Raw genomic sequence first — 24,195 nt, 5'->3', positions numbered from 1 at the left:
TGTAGGTCAGGCTTGTCCAGAGTCCGGCCCGGGGGCCAATCACGGCTCGCGGTAAGATTTCATACGGCCCGCAACTTCGGTCTTATAATATATTATTTATGGCCCGCTAGCACTATCTAACAGAATAAATAGATCACAAATCTTTAAAAGGTAATTCCTCCTTTCACCACATGGTGGCAGCGCCACTAATTAATGCTATCTTGCTTGTTTCTGTTGAAGGTCTGAAACTACCATGGAGTAAAGTTTCTGGGATCATTACCGATGGTGCGCCTGCCATGGCTGGTGAGCGAAGTGGATTGTTCACACTGATCTGCAATAAAGTCAGCGAAGAAGATGGTAACACTATCAAACTTCACTGTATAATTCACCAGCAGGCTCTCTGCGCCAAACATCTAAAATTTGATCATAGTATGAAACCAGTGGTAAAGACAATTAATTATGTTCACTCTAAAGCTCTACATCACCGACAGTTTCAGCAGTTCTTGCTTGACATTCAGGCTGAATATGGAGACGTAATATATCACAACGATGTGAGGTGGCTAAGTCGGGGGTCCGCAATGCAGCGATTTTTCACTCTCAGAGAGGAAATTTGGACGTTTTTTACGTGAAAAGAGGCAACCAATGGGAGAACTGTCCGATCTAGTATGGCTGGCAGATTTGGCTTTTTTGGTTGACATAACGAAGCATCTGAATGCGCTGAATGTTAATCTGCAAGGACAAGATGCAGTGGTGAGCCAGCTTTACGCTCACATCAAGCCATTTAGAACCAAGCTGCAACTTTTCCAAACACAAATGTCCCAAACAGAACCCTGCACTGCGCACTTCCCAGCTTTGAAAGCTGTCATCGACAGTTTCCCACAGGACAACATCGGTGCGCAAATGCCGAGTTATGCAACAGCTATCTCTTTTTATGGAATTTAACAAATGCTTTCAGGATTTTGCAGTTATTGAAAAGGAAATGTTGTTTTTCTCTTCTCCCTTCTCCTTGGACCCTGACGATGCTCCTCCACAGCTGCAGCTGGAGCTCATTGAGCTGCAGTGTGATGATGAGCAGCGCGGTAAACACCAGAAGCTTTCTCTTGTTGACTTTTATAGGCAGATGGATAAAGGCAGGTTTCCAGAAATGTTGCTTAGAAAATGCTGAGCTTATTCGGCTCCACATATTTGTGTGAGCAGACATTCTCTGTCATGAACTTAAACAAGAACCGACTGAGGTCAAGACTAAGTAACCCCTACTTGCGTGACATTTTACACATTTCAACCACTTCCCTCAAACCAGACCTGGCCTTGTTACTGAAATCCAGATCTTAGTATCACCCTTCTCATTGGTGACAGCAAGTTATTGGTTTCTTGATCAATCTGAAATTGAATGTTTTGAATCTGTCACTATTAACAGTGAAAAGGAAAAAGTATACTTATGCACTTGGATTTATGGCACTTTTTAATTTTATTAAACATCTTGAATAAGATCTGGTTATAACTGTTGATGTTGTGTACCTGTAGATTTGTACTCTCTGAAAGATCTTGTAAAAGACGAGCAAAATTAACCTGTTTTTAAACTTTTTCATTACATATAAGTAAAATACAGTTCAATGTTCATTTAAAAAATAAAGTTGTTTTATAATAGTGAACATTTGCACGTGACTTTTGTTGTTAAAAAAAACATCAGAAGGAACTACTGGCCCCCGGGCATCTTTACTTAATCAAATCTGGCCCTCTTTGCAAAAAGTTTGGACACCCATGGTGTAGGTGATGGCGTCACGGATGACATTCTCCAGGAACACCTTCAACACACTAAGAGTCTCTTCGTAGATCAGGCCGGAGATACGCTTCACTCCACCACGGCGAGCCAGACGGCGGATAGCGGGTTTGGTGATTCCCTGGATGTTGTCGCGGAGAACCTTGCAATGAAGCCTGGCGCCTCCTTTTCCGAGTCCTTTGCCACCCTTGCCTCTCAACACTCGCAGTTTGAATACTCAGAAACACTCTGATCCGACGCACGTTTATTTGATAGATTCCAAAAGTGAGAGCTGAGCTGAATATATATTATTATTTTCTTCTGTTGGTTGTGACAGGACAGTAAAGTATATCCATAGAGAATTTTGGAAGTTGACTTGCCGCGATCATTGGTTTAATTTGGGACATAACGGATGGACTGGTTGCGTTGCAAATATTCCATATCAAACTCACTTCATTGTCCTTTAATCATGCAAAAAAGAAAGACTTCAGTCACAAGAGGAGTGATTTCAAAGTACAAAATATCACCTTCTGATGAGAACATTGAGAAAACCTCTCAACGCCGGAACGTCAGATTATGTAAATATGTATTTCCTGACAATTAACAGTAGATAGTAGGGGTCGGGAACCTATGGCTCGCGAGCCGGCTGGGGTTATTTTGATGATTGCATCTGGCTCGCAGATTTCGGCTTTTCAGATAAAAAATAAAATGTTATCACTTGTTTTAATCCATCCATCGATTTTCCAATGCTCATGTCTACTTTTGCTGGATCTTTAGCAATAGTGAGGAACGGAAAACCATTCACAGATGGTGAGTATGGTAAAACGTTCATGCTTGATAAGATAATCAAACGGATACAAGACATGCCTCTGTCGGCAAGAACTGTACATGATCGTACCATCATGATGTCAAACCAAGTGGAAGAAACTCAAGTGAAGGACACAAATGCAGCGCCGTTCTTTTCCCTGGCTTTGGACGAGTCAACAGACGAAGGCCACTTGTCGCAGTTCAGTGCATCATATCATTGCAAGATATGCTGCTTGTGACACACTGTGTGAAACAAGTCTTGCTGTTCTGCCAATAAAAGGGTCCACAAGAGGTGAAGACTTATCCAAGTCTTGCATGGAGTTCACTCATGAAAACAATCTGCCTATGGATAAACTTCTCAGAGTGTACTGATGGTGCTCCATGTATGGTGGGGATTTGTGGCGCTTCTCCATGAACACGAAAATAGACCCAGCCTTAGTTTCCATTGCATTCTACACCAGTAGGCACTTTGTGCTCAGATGTGTGACGGGCAGCTTGGCGAAGTGATGTCGCTGGTCATTCATGTGATCAACTTTATTGTTGCCCGAGCCTTAAATGATCGCCAGTTTAAAACACTGCTGGATGAAGTTGGAAATAACTATCATGGTCTGGTTTTGCACAGCAATGTGCATTGGTTGTCAAGAGGGAAGGTTCTCAGCCATTTTGCGGCTTGCCTTAAAGAAATCCGGACTTTCCTTGAAATGAAAGGCATCGAGCATCCTGAGCTAGCCGAAACTGAGTGGCTCCTCGAGTTTTACTATCTCGTGGATATGACTAAACATCTGAACCAGCTCAAGGTGAAAATGCAATGGTCGAAATACAGTGTTATCCCTTCAAAATGCCCTGTTTGCTTTTGAAAACAAGCTGGAGCTCTTTATCATGGATCTTGAAACAGGTCGTTTACTACATTTAAAAAAAAAACTGAGTCAATTTAAAGATGCATGCACAGCAAGTGAGCCCACTCAAAACTTTGGATGTGAAACCAGCTTGCTGGTGGAGATCAGTCTCCTACAGTCGGTCAAAGCACGCTTTGGAGAATTTTGTGAGCACACTCGTCTTTTTAAGTTCATCACCCATCCAAATGAGTGTTCACTGAACACAGCCAACCTGAGTTACATTCCTGATGTCTCCTTCAGAGTGAGCAGTCATTTTCACATCTCAAAAACATCAAGTCCAAGCTACGATCACATTTAACGGATGAAAGCCTCAACGCCTGCATGAAGCTTAACCTCACCAAGAACCAACCAGACTTTTTGACCCTGGTCTGGAAAAGCGCTATATAAATACAAATTAGTTACTTACTTACTTACTATAAAGCCATCAGCAAATCCAAGTAGCATTAATGGTGAGTATTAAAAAGCATTATTTAAAAGAATAAATTCAGAGGCTTATTATACTCACATTTAGTTGAATTCAGTCTTAAAATATATTATATGGCTCTCACTGAAATAAAATTTCCAAATAATTTGCTTTCATGGCTCTGGGTCAGAATGTTTATTGCCTAAGAGGAGCAGTACGTCAGCTGTGTGGAGTTTTTTGGCTTTAAAAAAGATTTTGAGCAAAGAAAAGTTTTTTGCAGAACTTGCTACGCTCCCATTGCCACCTCACGGGGTAAGCATTGTTTAAAAGCTGTAAAGGAAAAAAGCCAAGTGCCTCAATGTCGTCATAGCCAATTACGAGCCGCCAAAAGTAATTAAATGAACTATTTTGAAGCGTTGCCCCTTACGACACAAAGTCAAAACAACACACGGAATAACCACAGCAATAGCGGAGTTTATAGCAAAAGACATGTTGCCAATTAATGTAGTTACAAAACCTGGGTTTTTGGCTTTAATTTATACTCAGGATAAGTGGTACAGAGTGCCGTCCCACACACACTTTAGCCATGTTGCCATACCTGATTTGTATAAAAAAAGCAGACAGAAAATTGCAGCAGAGCTTAAAACAGTGGGGTTTTTTTGCAACCACAATGGATCTTTGGTCAAGCTGCAACTTTGAGCCATACATGAGCCTCACAATGCATTACATTGAGGACGACAAATCTCAAAGCCGGACAACCCTGCAAACATGGTGATGGCTGCACAGCTTAATGAATGGACCAGGCTTCAGTGTTTTGGGCACCTCTTACATCTTGTAATCGGTATGTAAATTAGTAATAGTGTATGTGTATGTAATGCAAAGTTTATTAAGTTGAACCTTCACGCAAGTCAGATTGTATGAATAAACTATATTATTTTATGTTACAGGACATTCACTGAAGGATGATAGAGTGGCAAGGGCAATAGGTCTTTGCAAAAAGGTTGTGGGACACTCCCACAGCTGGAAAAAGAAGGCTGCCATGCTTGATGCACAGAGAGAGCTTAACCTTCATAACCTTATCACTGAATGTCCAACAAGATGGGGACCATAGAACTGAAGATTTCCCGGCTGCTAGAGCATCTGAAAGCTGTAACAGAGACTTGTATACTAATACTAATACTTGCTTTGTTTATCATCTTTTACAGGAACTCTGGGTAGTTTTGGTACCTTAATATTCTCATAAAACTTGTGATGATCAACTTAAAACTAGTCTGATGTAGTCCGCCTGCGTCCCTCGAAAATAATGCCCGGGAACACAAAGAGACTTTCGGCAAAAGTGTACGTTCTGCGCATGTGCAAGGCATAATTCCACCCCATAACAGCGGGTGGCACTACAGCGGCGCTCATTTGTGTTGACGCCACAAAAAAGTGAAAACCGGAAATGCTTTGAGACTAGGGCAGTGTTTTCACCAATTGAACGAAAGATAAAATAAAAATACGATAGACACAACACCAATATGAAGCAAATGGCATTGTCAGCCCTTGGTCTTCTTGTTGTGGAAGAAGGGAAAAGGGCTTTTCCGTATTTGTGTTAAGCAAGATATAGGGAAATCATTTTGATTTTCTAGAATGATAATTAAAGTCATGTCAACAATATTGTACTTCTGTATCATTACCAAAAAATGACCATGAATCAGACAAGGTGATAATGTACAAATGTTGAGATTAAGGTGACTCACATGAAAGTTTGCATGTGAATAGGACAACAATTCAAGACATAAACGTAAATTTGTTCCAATGTTATGATAGTCGTCCGACTAGGACGCCAACTCCAGACTGAGGGAACCACACCACAGGGACTCAGAATCAACTTTCACACAACTCTGCAACATTGCACACAAATATCTGTGTCCCCCCGCCACAACTGCTCCCTCAGAGTGTCTTTTTAGTACAAATGGGAATATAGTGACTTGCACCTGCTCTTCACTAAAACCAGCAGAAGTTAACATGTTATTCCTTTCCAAATAAAATGTACAAGTTAAAATGAGGATGGAACTGCAAGGCAGAATCATTCTTCTGTACAGTTTAGCAGCTTTTGTGTGCACTTTAGCATTTCTGGTTTTATTGACTGAAAAGCAGATATATTTTTTATATTTATATTTTATTTTTTTATTTATAGACTGTCAATTTAAGTGTAGACCTTGTTTAATAAGTTCAGTCTGTATGTTTATATAGTTTCTGTTTTTTTCAATGTTTGTTTGCACATTTGTCTGCACTACTCAGGTTTGCATCATTGTTGTTATTGTGTGATTTTTAAACTTTTGTACACCCTTTTTGAAGGATTAAAAAAAAAAAAAGAGTCTTTACTGTCCCTCATCCCTAAAACAGAGTATCCCCCGCTATTAATATGGGCCTCATCTCTGTGGCAACCTGTAACTTGCGAGGAATTAAATCTAAAGCAAACACACTCAAAAATAAGCACCCTTATTCATGTATACTATGATATCATATGTGCACAAGAATTGAGACTCACTACGAGGGAAGATTTGGAACAAGTCACTGAACTTTGGATAAAAAGATCATCCACAATCTCCATAGGTTGTGATAAGGCAGACAGTGTTGCAATATTTAAGAATGAAATTTATATTTTAAAGACAAGGGAAATAATCCCAGGACAAATTTTATTAGTTGTTTTTTATATGGGCACAAAATTACGAGTCATAAATGTATACACTTTTCCCCAGACGCTGTCACCAAAGTAAGGATTTTGTGGGGTGATTTTTACGCGTATACAGATGAAAAAGAGTATCTGTGAAACCCCTGAATTTGATTTGTCAAGAGAGGGGAAAGCACTGAAAGTGTTGACTGAAAATTGTGACATGAGAGATGTTTTTAGAGTTTTGTACCCGCAAAAAATAGATTTGACCCGCTTCGACGTGGATATTAAGAGGTACACACCGAGTTGACCATCGGCGCAAGGCTTTGGCTGTTCTGACAAGAGATTATCGCTGCATTGTAATTCAGTTCCAGAAGTGTCAGAGCTGCAGAAAGATGTACCAACAGCAGATCGTGCTAAGATACGTGGATATGCCAAACTCATGACATCTCACCATTTTGTCCTCATACATGGATCTGGTGGAAGATTTGGCAGAGCTATTCACGTCACTCCAGGATGAACAACTTCAACATTGGCACGAACTGCTGAAATTGGAAGTTGCACAGGCCAGCCTCATTTCAATGAAGGATCGCCCAGGGGTCAAACTGCTAAAAGCCTTGTGTGAAACCAGAGCAGATGATGACGACGTGGTGAAGTATCAAGGGATTGAGTTGGTTAGTTCTGAGTGCGAAATCACATCTTTCATTCAAATAAAAAAAATCCAAACCAGCCGGAAGCTCTAGCCACTTCTTAGCTGTCTCTCAAATCGAATACTTCTTAGTATACTGGAAGTTAGTATGCATCAGGAGAGTGTATTTACTAACTAGTAACAAATCCTCAACAGATAGTACGTCTCAAATCAAACACTGCTGCTATGCACTAAACGTAAATGACGTGACAGCTTCTTCTTCTACTACTATTTAACGATGATTGCAACCAGCTGTTTGACCGCTATCACCGACACCTGCTGGCAGCACGTTTTGCAAGTTTGGAAGAAGAAATAAAGAAAAAATGAGAAACGAAATAGTCGCGAGATATTTACGCCGGTATCATCTTTCTACTGCTGGCTAAAAAACACGTAACTTGTGTTTAAAACGTCACTTAGATGGTGGCCGTTAAGGGTAGATAGTCTCCATCGAACCATACTCAGTTTTGTATGCGAAATTTAGTGCGCCATGCATAAAGATTTGAGACGCACTTATGCACTGAAAATACTAACTTTGAGTACGCAAGAATGCAATTTGAGACAAAGCTATGGTGTTCATGAAATCAATGTGCTCATTCAACATTTAGATACCCTTTTAGCACAGAAGGGGTGCAACACGTATGAGATTGAACTTGAGTGGTCGAATGTGAAATACGACATTTCACGGAATTATAACACATGACATTTATAAGCGTTTCACAAAATTAACATAGTTCATATTCAGTGATTAACTATCATTACTTATTTTACTTTAACATATAATCCAGTCATTTATTATCGTGTTCTTGTAATATTTGTTGTAGGTCAAATAAATGAAAGTAAAATGACAACTTAAGTATACATTTTCATTATCGATTCCACAGTGCAAGTTAATGTAAATGGAATTTGAACTAAACAGAGTTGGACATTATAAATGAACATCTATATAAATACGGGAAAGCCTCTGGAGTGAAATTGAACCAAAACAAAGTGCTGGTACGGTGAAATAAATAGTAAAACAAAAATGTATTAAATTAGTTAAATTCAAGACCAAATTGAAGTTTGTATTCTTGGAATCTTTTTTTTCTAACGTATGTTGCTACAAGGACAACTGTAACAAAGAAGAGGTCATAGAAGAACTAAGAAAGTGCGATAAAAAAAAATGAAAAAAATAACCCGACAACCTATAGATTAAGAATTTCAATCATCAAGACCTTTGTCTTTTTGACAAATATTTCCCCTCCCAAAAAATTAACTAGTAGTCTATTTTATTTGGGGAACCATCAGAAAAGTCACAAAACGCAGACTACTGTTTAAAGACCATAAATATGGGGGGCTCGCAGCAATGGATTTACAATTTAAATTAAACATCGCTCTTTGTAGAAGCATTGCTTCAGCCCTCAGTCGGAATACAAAATGGGTCGTTCTTAAATCAAGATGGAAAAATAAGAAGGGAAGGGCAAGGAGTAGTCTCCCATATATATATATATATATATATATATATATATATATGACGTAACAAAATGTGAACAGTAAAAAATTAACTGGATCAGTAATTTTTAGAAATTTACAAGTGCTATGCTGGTTTTCATAAATACAAAGCGCTACAGTCATGCCACTACAAAACATGTGTTGAAAATGCATTCTCTAAAAATGTATCAGAGCACTAGAGATAGATACACTTTATTGATGTGGCTAGAATCAGTCAGTAGACTCGCGGTCCGTAATGTCGTAAAATTGAGTCGTTGTGTCAAAACTGTGTCCTGTTGATCAGGCAGGACGAGACCATAGATTATCTTCTTTTGGAGCAGGGGTGTCAAACTGGTTCAGAGAAGGGCCGAGACAGTGCAGGTTTTTGTTACAACCAGTGAAGTGCATATTCATTAATGAGTCAGGTGTTGGCTTAAACAAGCAGCACCTGACTGACAATTAACTGATTAATGTCTTCAGACACCTGAGTGGTTGGATCCAGAACATCAGCATCTCAACCCTTCTCTGGACCAGTTTGAGACCTGTGTTTTAGAGTGATTAAGAGGAATTGGACTGAAATTTGACCTGAAGAGAAGCACCATAACGTATTGAATCTTTGAAGGTATACCACAACAAAACAATTTATTTTGGTTCATCATCTGTATGTATGTCTTAGTCTGAAGAGACTTTGTCAAAAGACTGAGCGTCTCTGGAAGTCCACTAAATTTGAGGTGCACAGAATTCACCTTAGAGATCTGATGTCGTCTTAAAATAAGATGGCGGAAACTGCTAGATCTAATTACATCAAAAAACTGGTAGCAGCAAATAAGGAAAAACCCCAAAGTGTTGTTTGACACGATTAATTCTCTTGTGTCTCCTGCTCCTCAAATCACGCCTGTCTTCTGTGAAGCTGACAGCAATGCATTGTTAAGATTTTTCATTGACAAAAATTAAATTGATCAAAGAGAAAATCTCTCCCCCTTTGTTTGGAGCCCCTACGGTCTCTGAGCCCCTCTCCTCCTCTTGGTCATTTTTCAGTGCTGTATCTCTGGGTGATATTTCGGCACTAGTGAACAAGATGAAACCCTCCTCTTGCTCAGATGACGTCCTTCTTTGTAGGCTTTTTATCAAAGTATTTGATGTAATTGGGCCCTGGGTTACCAATATGGTGAACCTCTCCCTTTCCACAGGGGTTTTTCCCAATTAATTTAAACATGCGCTTGTGGAGCCTTTGCTCAAAAAGCCAGGCTTAGACTCAACTGACCTCAGTAATTTCAGGCCTATTTCTAAGCTCCCTTTCTTGTCCAAGATCTTGGAGAAGGTGGTGTCTGAGCAGCTGTCTTTGTTCCTGGATCAGAGCGACATTCATGAGAAGTTTCAGTCTGGCTTCCGTAAACATCACTCTACGGAGACAGCCTTACTGAGAGTGTCCAGTGACATCATGATGTCAGCTGACTCAGGTCAATTCACTGTCCTGGTTCTCTTGGATCTAAAACGGTTGGAACTGGAGTTTGTTTCCGTCGCTCCAACACGACGTCACGTCTGGGTCTTAATACTTTGCTTTATGGAGAAAAATGTAAATTCAGAGTGTAACGGGTCATTTATTCGCCGCTTCAAGTCAAACAAAGACACAAGCTTTTACGATTGATCGATCGCGCTCTTTGCCGGCAGTTCTACAGGTCAATAGCTTCGGGATAGACAGTCCAGAACTGTAGAGCATCGCTATATTTAAGGGAAAGTTTTCTGTCCAGGGGGTCGTCTCTTCTGGGGCAGATGGTTCTTTCAAGTTTGTCCATGTCTCGATAACCTGGAGAGAAACTTCCTTGCTTCCCTGTTGCGTGGGTGGTTGCCTTTGTCTTCCAGCCCCCCTTTCCTGGGTGTGTTCCGCTTCGCTCTTTGTTTCACGCCCCCAGGTGTGAAAAAGGGCAGATGTCTAAGTAACCGCTGTCATGACTCTACGTCTGTTCCAAGCTTTCCTTGGGACAGTGTGTCAGTCTGAGTGAAATGTTGATTGTGAATGTGTATTCAAACGAGTAAGCTCTTAGATGAAGCTAGTAATTTATACTTTATATTTTGAATATCTTTTATCACTAATTTAAGTATGGCGTATAGTGTATAATCATTTTTAATCTAACAGATCTGTCCTCAGCCTTTGACACAGTTGATCAACAGATCCTGCTGAGAAGACTGCGGGATGAAGTGGGGCTGTCTGGGTCTATGTTACAGTGGTTCTCATCATACCTTTCTGGGCGCAGTTTTAGTGTATCTGCAGATCAAATGAGGCCTGAATTGGAAGATCTATTGTGTGGAGTCCCTCAAGGTTCTGTTCTGGGTCCTTTATTGTTTTTGCTGTACTTGTTTTTGATTCCCCTGGGTAAAATCATTCAGAGATTTCTTGATGTTTCTTATCACATTTTTGCTAATGACATCCAGCTCTACTGCTCTTTTGATCCAACTGAGCCTCAGAGGCTGAACAGCTTAGTCAATTGTTTGCTAGAAATCAAACAATGGCTGAGTGAAAACACTTTACAGCTAAATGTGGACAAAACTGAAACTCTGGTGATTGCTCCTGATGATAAGGTTCCAGGGTTGAGTTAGTACTTGGGTGACTTGGGTCAGTCTGTCAAACTGAGCCTGAGACACCTGGGTGTTGTATTTGATAAAGACCTGTCTCTTGTTCAACACTGCAGAAAACTGACCAAAAATCTCTAAACTTAGGAAAATGTTGTCACAACATGATCTGGAGCTTGTAATCCATGCATTTGTGTCTTCTCGCCTGGACTATTGCAACAGTTTGTTTTCATTTCTTAACAAGAAGGAGCTGTCTCGCCTGCAGTTGATTCAGAACTCTGCAGCGAGAATTCTGACCCGCTCAAGTAGAAGAACTCACATTTCTCCGATCCTTAAAACTCTTCACTGGCTTCCAGTTTCTTTCAGGATCGACTTTAAAATTCTGTTTTTTACTTTCAGAGCTATTCATGGTCAAGCTCCTCCTTACATAACTGATCTGATCCAGCCTTACACCCCAGCTCGCGCTCTGGGGTCGGTGGATCAGAATCTACTGATGGTTCCAAGCACACGGTTCAGGACTAGAGGAGAGAAATCCTTCCAGGCGGTTGCTCCTAAGCTTTGTAACGATCTTTCTCTCTCTTTGCGCTTGATGGAGTCTTCTGACTCTTTCAAGAAACATCCTAAGACGTTTTTATTTGTTCAGGCTTTTTCTTTGATTTTCTGGAACTCCTGTGTTGTTCTCAGTGTTATCTTGACCTTTAAAGTATATACTTTATTGAATATTGTTTTGATTGTTTATATAGCCCTTCTCCAGACCAGGGTCACAAAGTACTTAAATACAAATTACTTACTTAGTTTTGAGAAGAACAGAACTTATAATACAAAGGACAATAGATATAAACAGAAACAAGTGTAGACAGTGGCTTGATTCATCATTTATAATTGGGTGCTACGTAAGTTTAAGAAATATATTCACTGATTTGTAAATGGTTCTGGACATGTGTACATTTGTAATTTTATGACTCAATGTTATCTAAAATGAAATAAAGTAAGTTAAAAAAGTGAGCGCCGTTGTGTTAGTGTGGTTAACTTGGTGACGGCTTTGGTGCCTTCAGACAGGGTGTGCTTGGCCAGCTCACCGGGCAGCAGCAGACGCACAGCGGTCTGGATCTCCCGGGAAGAGATGGTGGAGCGCTTGTTGTAGTGAGCCAAGCGAGACGCTTCTCCGGCGATGCGCTCAAAGATGTCGTTGACGAACGAGTTCATGATGCCCATGGCCTTGGAGGAGATGTTGGTGTCGGGGTGGACCTGCTTCAGCACCTTGTACACGTAGATGGCGTAACTCTCCTTCCTCTACCTCTTACCCTCTTCGCCGTTTGGAAGGCGGTCGATGGTCGATACTTATTGACTGACTTTAGCTCAGCGGACATTCTTATAGTCGTGCTGCTGCTCTGGCAAGTGTGTGGTTTCCTTATTATGATTGGCTGCTTTAAAAAGTGGCGGGCTTATCTTTTTTTTATCAATGTAGGTTGATTGTTTAACACGTTGTGTTGTCTTAACAATGCACGTTGGTTTTGTTTAAACGAGGGACGTTCGATGTGTGATCGTGACTATCGGACAGTGTCTTTATATATCCGTGAGTAGAGGTTCTTCCTCGCTCTTAAAGCTTTCCTCCAATGAAAGGCAGAGTTTACGGAGGGGTCGCTTTCAGAGGCGTGGTCACATATGAGCTGGAACTGAACGTTTGTATGTTTTTATTGATCACACACTTGTATAAACAGATCAATCCGAAGATATGCCCTAAATGTAAATGACAACATGTTTAGAGTTGAAGTTTCACGGAATCTAAAAGTTTTGGTGTTTCACAAGAGGAAGATGAGGAACATTTTTTCGAGCACCGGCTGCTTGTATACAATCTAGATGTCAATTATCGTGCTACGAGGATATTATGATTAATCTAGCAATTAAAATAGAATAAAAGATTAAACAAAAATAACTTGTAGTATTTAACTATTGCAGTTTATGCACAGTGTAGTTTTTCGTTATCTTTTCAAATAGGTTTTAGTTAAACTTATGTCATGTTTATTTTACCAAATATAAATTAATATCCCGATGTTAACATTGATCAAACTTTCTACTGTATCTCAACAAACACGTTTTTGAAACATATGAATGTGCGAACAATATACATGATTTGATTTCCTAACACATTATATATATATATAGAGATAGATAGATAGATATACAGTATATATAGATATATATATATAGATATGTGTTGTATTATAACATGTATATTGCTTATGATTTCATTATTAATGATCCGTGTTTTTAGTTGTATCTTCATTATAGGTCAAAATACTTGACTCATGTCTTCACACATGTAGTCCAGTGACAGTTGCTCTGTAGAGAAGTTGTGTGGCTCTGAAAAGAGCCTTTAATGGAAGCAGAGATTTCAGCGTCTACTTCTTCTTGGGAGCTGCTTTCTTGACCTTGGGTTTAACGACCTTCTTGGCAGGAGATTTCTTCACTGCTGGCTTCTTCTTCGCCGCCACCTTCTTGGGGCTCTTGGCTACCACCTTCTTTGCGGCCTTCTTGGGACTCTTGGCTGCTGCTTTCTTTACCGCCTTCTTCGGTGACTTCTTGGTGGCTGCAGTCTTCTTCACGGCGGTTTTGGCCTTCTTGGCTGCTGCTGGTTTCTTGGCTTTAGGTGCAGCTTTCTTGACCTTAGGAGCTTCTTTTTTTGCTAATCTTGAAGGAGCCGGAAGCTCTGGTGCCCTTGGTCTGGACAAGAGTTCATGCGACGACCAGCTTCTTAACAGCAGTCGTTGTTCTTCTCCACATCATATGGACATTCAATTGAATGTCCTTCATCTCTTCTTCTTCTTCCATCGTTATATTGAGTTTTGTTTTCTTAGTTATATACGCCATCATGAGTTCTTTGTACCTTTGGTTTTTCTGTTTATTCAAAACTTTACTTTTGTATTTGAAGAACCTTTTTATTCTTTCCTTCATATACTACCAGAGCTTAGATTGAAAAAATACCTCTAGGTTCTTGTTGTATTAGATGTATTTCAGCGATTAGTTCCTCAATGACATCTTTTTCTTGTAGTACATCAATTTTTAACTTCCAATATCCTCTTGCTTCGCAGTCAAAAGTAATCCCGTCTCAACTGTTTAATGATCGGAATTGATCAAAAGTTTTGTTTTATAATACACCGGTTTTATACTCTTTAGATACATTTACTCGGTCTATCCTTGTCTTAACATTCATGTCAAAGTGGGTAAAATCTATTTTGTGCAGGTATAAAACTCTAAAAACATCTCATGTCACAACTTTCACTCAACTCCTTCAGTGCTTTCGCTTTTTAAATTACTTTATTGAATTTAATATTACATAGTCATAACAAACAGAGCAAGGTCATAAAACTGTACATATTCAACATGTCCAAAACACACCAAAGAGCCAAAAAGCGTTTACAATTCAGTGAATACATTTCTAAAAACACACAAATGTAACACCCAATTCTAAAAAGTTAAAATACTCCACTGTCTACACTTGTTTCCACTCATGTCCATTGTCCTTTGTCTTTTGAGTTCTCTTAAAATTTGTTTAAAGTGATGTCAATTGATACTACCTTATTGTGAATCACCATCATGCAACGTGTTCTCCAAAGTTTGCACACAACAATACAAATTATGAACTAATACAAATATTTTTGTTCTTGTGGCATGTTCTGAAAGACTCCGTACATTACAGTGTTCCTTTTTATGTCAATTTCCAGGCCAATACTTTTTAATCTTGTCCAGATGCATTTGCCCTTTGACACTCCAAAAGGAGATGATCTATGGTATCATCCTGCCGACATTGATTGACAGGACACTGTTTAGTTTTGACGAAGCAACTCCATCTGACAACTGCGCCGACTGCGAGTCTACCGACCGAAACCAGCCACATCACGTCTCTAGTGTTCTCAGATAGATCCTTAGAGAAAACATTTTTAACATGTTTTGAAGTGGCACGTTTGCAGCTGCTTGTATTCGTGGAAACCACCGTGGCACATGTCTGAAATTAACTTGTAAATCTTTTTACTTGAGTCATTGATCCAGTTAATTTTCAATTTTTCATATTTCGTTACATAGTCACTATATATAAGATGGTAATATGGGAAACCACTTCTTGCTCTTCCCTTCTTCTTTTCCAATCTTGATTTAAGACCGATCCATATTGTTTTTCGACTGATAGCTGAAGCAATAGTCCTACAACCGTATCTACGGTCTTTACAGAGTAGTTTACGTGTCGTGACTTCTCTGGTGGTTCCCTAAATAAAATTGACTACCTGTTTATTTATGTTCTTCATCGTATGGGCTTTTGGAGGGAAGATATTTGCTAAGAATATTAATTTCGACAACACAAAGGCCTTTATGATTGAAATTCTTAGTTTGTAATTTGTGGTTTTATTGTCCCATTTTCCAAGTTCTTCTATGACCTCTTTTTCTTTTTTCTTCCAGTTCTCCTCGTAGCTACATACATTAGAAAACATGATTCCAAGAATACAAACTTCATTTTGGTCTTTTATATTAATCTTTGGTTTGTTATTTATTTCACCAAACCACAGACTCTCGGTTTTGTTTTGGTTCAATTTAGCTTCAGAGGCTTTTCCGTAATTATATAGATGTTTGTTTATAATTTCCAACTCTGTTTGATTATTTACGACTACAGCAATGTCATCTGCATACGCCATTATTACCACCCTCTCTCCATCAGTTGTGTCGGTTCCTTTTAACCTTAGGTCTTCTTTAATTCGTCTCAAGAGAGGGTTAATAGCGAGGACGTACAATGCCGCAGACAGAGGGCAGCCCTGTTTGACGCCTTTTTTTTATTCAGAACTGTTCAGTTAAAGTGCCATTTACATTAACTTGCACGGTGGAATCAGCATACAACAGTTTGATTTTATCAATAAAAGTTTGTTTAAAACTATAGCTCTTTAAAACGTGCCACAAGTAATCTCTGGATACATAGTCAAAAGCTTTCTAGTGTTAGAATCTAAATTTTTTGTTTGTTTTCTGTTATATTTCTGAGAGTTCCAAGATTTTCTCACATTAACCTCCCCTTTATTGCACAGGTTTGTTCTTGTGCAATAATCCTCCCAAAATCGGGTTCAGTCGGTTCATTATGATATTTGCTAATATTTTGTAATCAATGTTATAGTTATTTGCCTCCAGTTGTTGAGGTCTTTGCAGTCTCCTTTTTAAAAAACAAGTGACATCACACCTTTATAAAAAGAGGGGTGAAGGATCCCTGATGTTATTCCTTCATAAAAAACTACAGTAAGTAACGGAGAAATTTCTTCAACACAAAACTGATAAAACTCACAAGGAAGTCCATCCGGACCTGGAGCTTTCCCTCGATTTAACTGCAAAATGGCTTCTTTTACTTCATGTATAGCGATTTTAGAGTTGTTGTATTGAAGGTTTGGTATTCCTTTGTCATTTATAAAATATTTAATTTGTGCTTCTGATATTTCGATTTCTTTATACATTTCTTCACAAAGTGCTTTGATCGCTTCCCTTTTTAATTTTTCTTCTGTGATCAGTTCACCATTTTCATTATTTATTGTTGAAATGTATTTATTACTTTCTGTACTTTTTAATTAATTGGTTTGTATTGCACACATCTTTATCTTTTATCCCGGCCTGTATTCGTAAATGGTGTGACACATCATTCTTTTGGTCAATTCCGATTTAATGTCCTTCATCTCTTCTTCTTCTACTATCGTTATATTGAGTTTTGTTTTCTTAGTTATATACGCCATCATGAGTTCTTTGTACCTTTGGTTTTTTTGTTTATTCAAAACTTTACATTTGTATTTAAAGAACCCTTTTAATCTTTCCTTCATATACTCCCAGAGTTAACGCTTAGAGTGAAAAAATACCTCTAGGTTCTTGATTAGATGTATTTCAGCGATTAGTTCCCGATGACGTCTTTTTCTTGTAGTACATCAATATTTAACTTCCAATAACCTCTTTGTTCGCAGTCTCCTAAAAGTAATCCTGTCTCAACTGTTAAATGATCGGAATTGATCAAAAGTTTTGTTTCAAAATACACCGGTTTTATACTCTTTGATACATATACTCGGTCTATCCGTATCTTAACATTCACGACAAAGCGGGTAAAATCTATTTTTTGCGGGTATAAAACTCTAAAAACATCTCTCATGTCACAACTATCACTCAACTCCTTCAGTGCTTTCCCCTCTCTCGGCAGTTTCAGGGGTTTCATAGGTACTCTGTCTTTTTCGTCTGTGTACGCGTTGAAATCACCACACAATACAGTATTATACCCGGCAGTCAACAATTCTTGTACTTTTTTAAAAATCCTTACTTTAGTGGCAGCATCTGGGGGAGTGTATACATGAATGACTCTTAATTTAGTGCCCATATAGAAACAATCAACTAATAAAATTCGTCCTGGGATTATTTTCCTTGTTTTAAAAATATCAATTTTGTTCTTAAAACATATTGAAACACCGTCAGCCTTATCACAACCTATGGAGATCGCGAATGATCCTTTTGTCCAAAGTTGAGTCATGTGTTCCACATCTTCCCTCGTAGTGAGTCTCAGTTCTTGTGCACATATGATGTCATAGTGTGTGTGGATAAGAGTGTTTATTTTTGAGTCTCTGATTCCTTTAGATTTAATGCCTCGCAAGTTACATGTTGCCACAGAAATGAGGCCCATATTAATATAGATGGATTACTATTTGCAAACTTTTTTCTCACAGACATTTACACACTCACTCGGGGATACTCTGTTTCGTTTACAACTGTAAGGAAATGACAACTTAACTGTAGTCAATCATCTAGATTTAACACACATTCAAATAGTCACTTGATTAACTGATACTCTTTCATATTTAATTCATATTAAATAATCATTGTCTTGCATTGCATTCATTTAAACTAAACTCAAACTACTCAGGTTCACAACTCACAGGCTCAGGTCACAAAGCCCTGCACACACACAGAAAGATTAAACAATCCCAGATTCCCAGCAAGTCTCTGGACACCTGTTAGAGAACTCACACTGAAAGACACAACAGGCCAGCAAGTCGCTGGGAACAGATCCTCTCGAGAAAACAACAACCTTTGGTAAGTTTCCACTACGATCACGTGTGACGGCCATCTTTGAATCAAGTGTTTACAGTTACTGACCAATCCTACATGTACATTTGACTAGAGGTGTTAACCTGAATATTCTAGTATAAAAGATCCGCCATTTTGTGAGATCTTTGCGTTTTGGCATTTGAAGACATCTGCGATAGATCTCTCTGCTTGCTAGCGCCTGTTCACGTAAGTTTGTCTCTGACTTTTGCATAATTCACTAAATGAGAATTTTTCTTAAACTCATCCATGTGTCTGTCCTTCATTCCATCACCACGTACGAGACTGGGGAGGGGTCGGTTCATCGGAACACAAAATCCCCACACAACTCACGTGACCCGTGGTAACTTTCGACGCGGTGTCTGGCTGCTCCTCATCTTCACCAGATCCCTCGTCAGTGACAGATTCCTCACTTCGAAGGGAATCTGAATCACCACTTTCCGACTCGTCTCCATGATCCTCGCTGCTACTGCTGTCTTCCCTCGTCACAGGAAGTTGAACCTCCGCTGCCTGGACAGGTGGGCTGCGCCGTGGAATCACTGCCTCCACTTTTCCTCCTCTACTGTCGACCACTTGTTCCTCCGCAGTGCTTCCTGGTGTTGCTTCCTGGGAGAGTTGAGGGGAAAATCCTCTTCTTCTTCCTCTGCCTCTTCCTACCGGAACGCTGAGGGTCTTCTGTGCCTCCGGTCTCTGGGACTCAACAGTCAGAGGAGCATTTGATGGTGCATTAGCGCCCTCTGTTAGATGGATTGGCTTGGTGATCCCAGCAGTGGCCACTGGATTAGATAGTTTCTGGCTTTTTACGATGTTATTGTATGATTTGGGGCACTGGAAAAAGGTATGCGACCCCCGACACAGGCTACATGCAGCTGCTTGTGTGCACTCCTTGGCTTTGTGGCCAAGGCCCGTACATTTCCAGCACTTTATTTCAACACAGTCTTTCACCTGGTGCTCTGTGCTGTCACATACAAGACACCTTGTAGCTTGGCCGGGATAGAAAATTCTTCCGCTGTAAGGGCCAAGAGAGACTGCATTTGGAATCAGTACAGCGTTGGTGTTGTTTAATTGAACCCTATATTTACGGATGCGATACCAGATTCCAAACTCATCCAAAGGTTTATAAGGCTCTTTCGAGGATTGTGCAGAATCTGCCCAGGAAAGTAGCCACATCCTGATCAGAAACTCTGACTGTCCAGAATTTCACTACTATTTTGATGATGTCGATTGTGACAGATGAGTCGACCGAGTCCTCCTTCTCCCGTATATTTAAGTCTCACTCAATTCTGGGTGGAACCTGAGCCATAGGACGCCATGTCCCAGGCAACTGGCCATCTTTGCACAGTGTTCGTTCACAAGTAAAGATCTGCACTTACTTTTTTTTAAAAGCTTGTTGATATGTTTGCTTGATTTACTTTGTTTGTCACTTTCCAGACACTACTTAATTGCCGCCCTTTCCTCGTCCAGACAGTCTAGTAGTTTGAGAGTTCAAACTGACGCCTTTTCTTTTTTTTTTAAATTACTTTATTGAATTTAATATTACATAATCATAACACATTTAACAAGGTCATAAAACTGTACATATTCAACATGTCCAAAACACACCAAAGAGCCAAAAAAAACGTTTACACTTCAGTGAATACATTTCTAAAACACACAAATTTAACACCCAATTCTAAAAAGTTAAAATACTCCACTGTCTACACTTGTTTCCACTCATGTCCATTGTCCATTGTCCTTTGTCTTTTGAGTTCTGTTAAAATTTGTTTAAAGTGACTTCAATTGATACGACCTTATTGTGAATAACCATCATGCAGCGTGTCCTCCAGAGTTTACACAAAACAATAAAAATTATGAACCAATATAACTCTTTTTGTTCTTGTGGTATATTCTCCAAGACTCCGTACATTACTGTCCTCTTTTTTATTTCAATGTCCAGGCCAATACTTTTTAATCTTGCCCAGATGCTTTTTGTCCTTTGACAATCCAAAAGAAGATGATCTAGGGTCTCATCCTGCCAACATTGATCGACAGGACACAGTTTAGTTTTGACGAAGCAACTCCATCTGACAACTGCGCAGACTGCGAGTCTACCGACCGAAACCAGCCACATCACGTATCTAGTGTTCTCAGATAGATCCTTAGAGAAAACATTTTTAACACACGTTTTGAAGTGGCACGTTTGCAGCTGCATGTATTCGTGGAAACCACCGTGGCACATGTCTGAAATTAACTTGTAAATCTTTTTACTTGAGTTTTTCATCCAGTTAATTTTCAATTGTTCATATTTCGTTACATAGTCACTATATATAAGATGGTAATATGGGAAACCATCTTGCTCTTCCCTTCTTCTTTTCCCATCTTGATTTAAGACCGATCCATATTGTTTTTGACTGATAGCTGAAGCAATATTCCTACAAAAAGCAATGTTTAATTTTATTTGCAAATCCATTGCTCCGAGTCCCCCGTATCTACAGTCTTGAAGATATTTGCTAAGAATATTAATTTCGACAACACAAAGGCCTTTATGATTGAAATTCTTAGTTTGTTATTTGTGGTTTTATTGTCCCATTTTCCAAGTTCTTCTATGACCCCTTTTTCTTTTTTCTTCCAGTTCTCCTCGTAGCTACATACATTAGAAAACATGATTCCAAGAATACAAACTTCATTTTGGTCGTTTATATTAATCTTTGGTTTGTTATTTATTTCACCAAACCACACACTCTCGGTTTTGTTTAAGTTCAATTTAGCTCCAGAGGCTTTTCCGTAATTACATAGATGTTTGTTTATAATGTTCAACTCTGTTTGATTATTTACGACTACAACAATGTCATCTGCATATGCCATTATTACCACCCTCTCTCCATCAGTTGTGTCGGTTCACCTCTAACCTTAGGTCTCCTTTAATTCGTCTTAAGAGAGGGTTAATAGCGAAGACGAATCAGCATACAACAGTTTCTCTTCCGGACATCTTGAGCTATAGTCAGGACAAAGTCGAAACTTGCCTCTGCCAGATATCGTTGTAGTTCGGGTATTCAAATTGCGAGTGTTGAGCGACAGTGAAGCCGCTGCAGTTATTTAAACCGAGTGGACGTTTTTGAGGACATGGGCAGATTTGATGTTTTTTTGGGGTTTTTTTTAAGCGGTGACGTCACTATTTAAAGCCGTCCGGTCAAAAACAAACATTTGACCGTTTTACATTACAAATCAACTTATTTGTAATGCAACTTATTTTCTTCTCTTGGTTGTGACAGGAGAGTAAGTTGTTTATACTACTGCAGCATACATGCAAGACATCTGACCTTAAAAAGCTGGTTAATTATAGCCATTCTATTCTTGACATAAGGTTTTGGTGAATGGTTTCATATTACATGATTTTTTTATTTTATTCAAATGAGTGGTATTTTTTGCTTGCCCAAACATATCCTATTAGTAATTTCCCTGATTATATAACCTCATACCTTCTTCAAGGCTTCTCTCATCTGCAGGTCTGCAACATCCTCAGTTGTAACCTTCACATTAAGGATGTTTCTCCTCAGGAGATAGTCCGCAGTTAAAGGATGAAGGAGTAAAGGAGATTCTCTTCCCTCCACAATAATGGTGGCCATCATCCGTCCTATGGTGACATACACTTGATTGTGTACAAGTGCTATGTTGAGTTTTGGAAGGAAGCCGTTTGTGTTTCTGGAAGTAATGGATATCTGTAGTAATACAATGAAGAACAAATGGGTGTTAAACAATTAAAATAGAAGCCTTCAAATGCTCCACTCTCTGTAAATATGGACATAACAAGTAGACAAAATAATTCTTGTCTAGGTCCTCCAAGGTTGTCTGCATCCTTATCAGTGCCTCGTTCATCACTAGAAACGTGACGTACAGCAGACTGTGGTTCTGTGTGAAACTGGGACAACAGAACTGGCAGAGGGCTGTTTTTCCAGACATTTGTTCTGCCTGGCATGACAACTCTGTCACTATGAGCTATTCCTTGTTGCTCAATGTCTGCTCAACCCTTCAAAAATAAAGAAATGTACATTCAACATACTGTATTTTCCGCACTATAAGGGGCACTTAAAAGCCTTTAATTTTCTCAAAAAACGACAGTGTGCCTTATAATCCGAAGCGCCTTTTAAGTGGATCAATTTGTTCATACTGGTTGTACACGGCGATTATCGGCAGCTGGCGCCGTCGGGCAGTCCCGTGTGGTCGGCGCCTCCGAGTCCCTGTGGTGTGTCAACGTGTCGCAGTCTAGAAATGGTAATCTGGTCCTTTCACATGCATCCATCGTACATTATCATAACATTGGAACAATCACCTCCTGCTCCATGTACTGTAATGTAATGGTCAGGACAGCCTCAGAGGAAAATGGTAAACGTCCTTTGTTTACGTTTTCACATTCCTATGTCCTGACCCAAGGCCCCGCGGAAAGGATGAAGTATTAACCTTTTGAAGACATAAATTGAAGAAAGACACCAATGTAAATCCATGTTTATTACCAGCGTTACAACTTCCATATTGTCACTTTAATCTAAACTTATGAAGGGAATACATTGTTAAAATTTATGGAAGTATTTTATCTGGCATTAGATTTGCTTGGATGGTAAAGACGTTGGCACGACTTGTGTTTGACAAAATATACATATAAATTAAAACATGATGTTGTGATCATTCCATCAGAATGAAGGTTGTGAAAAACATTATCTATTTTATGGAGTTAGGTTTGTTTCTTTATTGTTCAATAAAATAAAATAAAAATACTTCAATCAAAAATTAAGTTACTTCAACCAATTGAAATCTTGTGTTTTTAATCAAAGTGAAAAAAGTATTGATATTTTTTTGATTCAAGTGAAAAAAGTTTTTAAGTCGTTTTTCTAATTGAAGTGGTAATACTCAGTTGCCCACGGTGGCGCAGTGGTTAGCATAGGTTAGCAGAAGGTTGCTGGTTCGCTTCCAGGTCAAGCCAACCTGTCTGTGTGGAGTTTGTATGTTCTGAATGATGATGAATGAATGAAATGAAAAAAACTAATTTAGTCACACGTCATGTGTGGGAAGCTGCTTTATGGTGTCACAACCTGGACAATTGTTTGAGAACGCGCACACAGTGAACTTGTGACGTAGAAACACAAACAGAGAGCACAAAAACACATTGTTGTGGCGGCTAAATATGATCAACGTGCGTGCACGTTGCGATGACTCGCTTGCCCCCTGGGACTTAGGCACCCCTCTCGTCTGAGATCTGAGCGCTCTCGACTTTTTCCTCTCCGAGCGCTCAGCACTAGTTCTAAAGCTCTAGTGACGTCACCATAACAGACTTGATCTTTAATAATTGATAGTACATGCTACTACTGCTTCAAATTAGAATAAATATTTGCCAAAGCATTGTTTTTGGGTTTCAGTGTTGGGTGTGGAAAATGTTTTTTAAAGTAACTTTTTTTTTTTTATCGAAAATATTTTTTTTGATTGAAGTAATTTTGGGGGGATTTAAGTGATTTTTTTTTTTGATTTAACAACACAGAAACAAATCTAAATCCATACTATTTTATCAAAAATAAAATACACTAAGTTATTAAAGTTCTGGCAGGATCATTGAAAAACAATGATATATACATCACTGCAAGCAACTTAATAAATGGCTGCAAATAACTTACATTCAGCATGCAATGCTCTCAAATTGTGTATTTATTAGCGCTAGCTAACATTGGCTAGCATTATGTACACTGTGAAAAGTACAAAATAAAACACAAATATGACTTGCAGTATATGATGCAGTTAGTGTAGTAAATGTGAGAAATATTGGCTAAATCTGGGAAATTATAGCTAAATGGTGCTGCTAAATCAGCAAAAAAAAAAACCCATTTCATTTGACATTCA

The 24,195-nt window shown here is 39.1% G+C and overlaps 1 protein-coding gene and 2 pseudogenes across 1 annotated transcript; 1 reads left to right on the top strand and 2 right to left on the bottom strand.

Annotated features, from left to right (window-relative positions):
* Positions 1-275: 275 nt before the first annotated feature.
* On the top strand, positions 276-9,056 carry LOC148088825 (uncharacterized; annotated as a pseudogene).
* A 3,163-nt stretch (positions 9,057-12,219) lies between these two features.
* Positions 12,220-14,058, bottom strand: LOC148088824 (histone H2B 1/2-like). The gene is made up of 3 exons (XM_087785930.1): positions 14,009-14,058; positions 13,698-13,950; positions 12,220-12,519 (listed from the first exon to the last, which is right to left on the bottom strand). Exons 1-3 carry the CDS (start codon positions 14,056-14,058, stop codon positions 12,220-12,222), a joined length of 603 nt encoding a protein of 200 aa, XP_087642056.1.
* A 4,107-nt stretch (positions 14,059-18,165) lies between these two features.
* Positions 18,166-21,174, bottom strand: LOC148088823 (uncharacterized; annotated as a pseudogene).
* Between the last annotated feature and the right edge of the window lie 3,021 nt (positions 21,175-24,195).

The sequence above is a fragment of the Callionymus lyra genome, chromosome 1, assembly GCF_982586985.1.
Source record: "Callionymus lyra chromosome 1, fCalLyr1.hap1.1, whole genome shotgun sequence".
NCBI lineage: Eukaryota > Metazoa > Chordata > Actinopteri > Syngnathiformes > Callionymidae > Callionymus > Callionymus lyra.
This window is presented reverse-complemented; position numbering and strand designations above follow the sequence as displayed.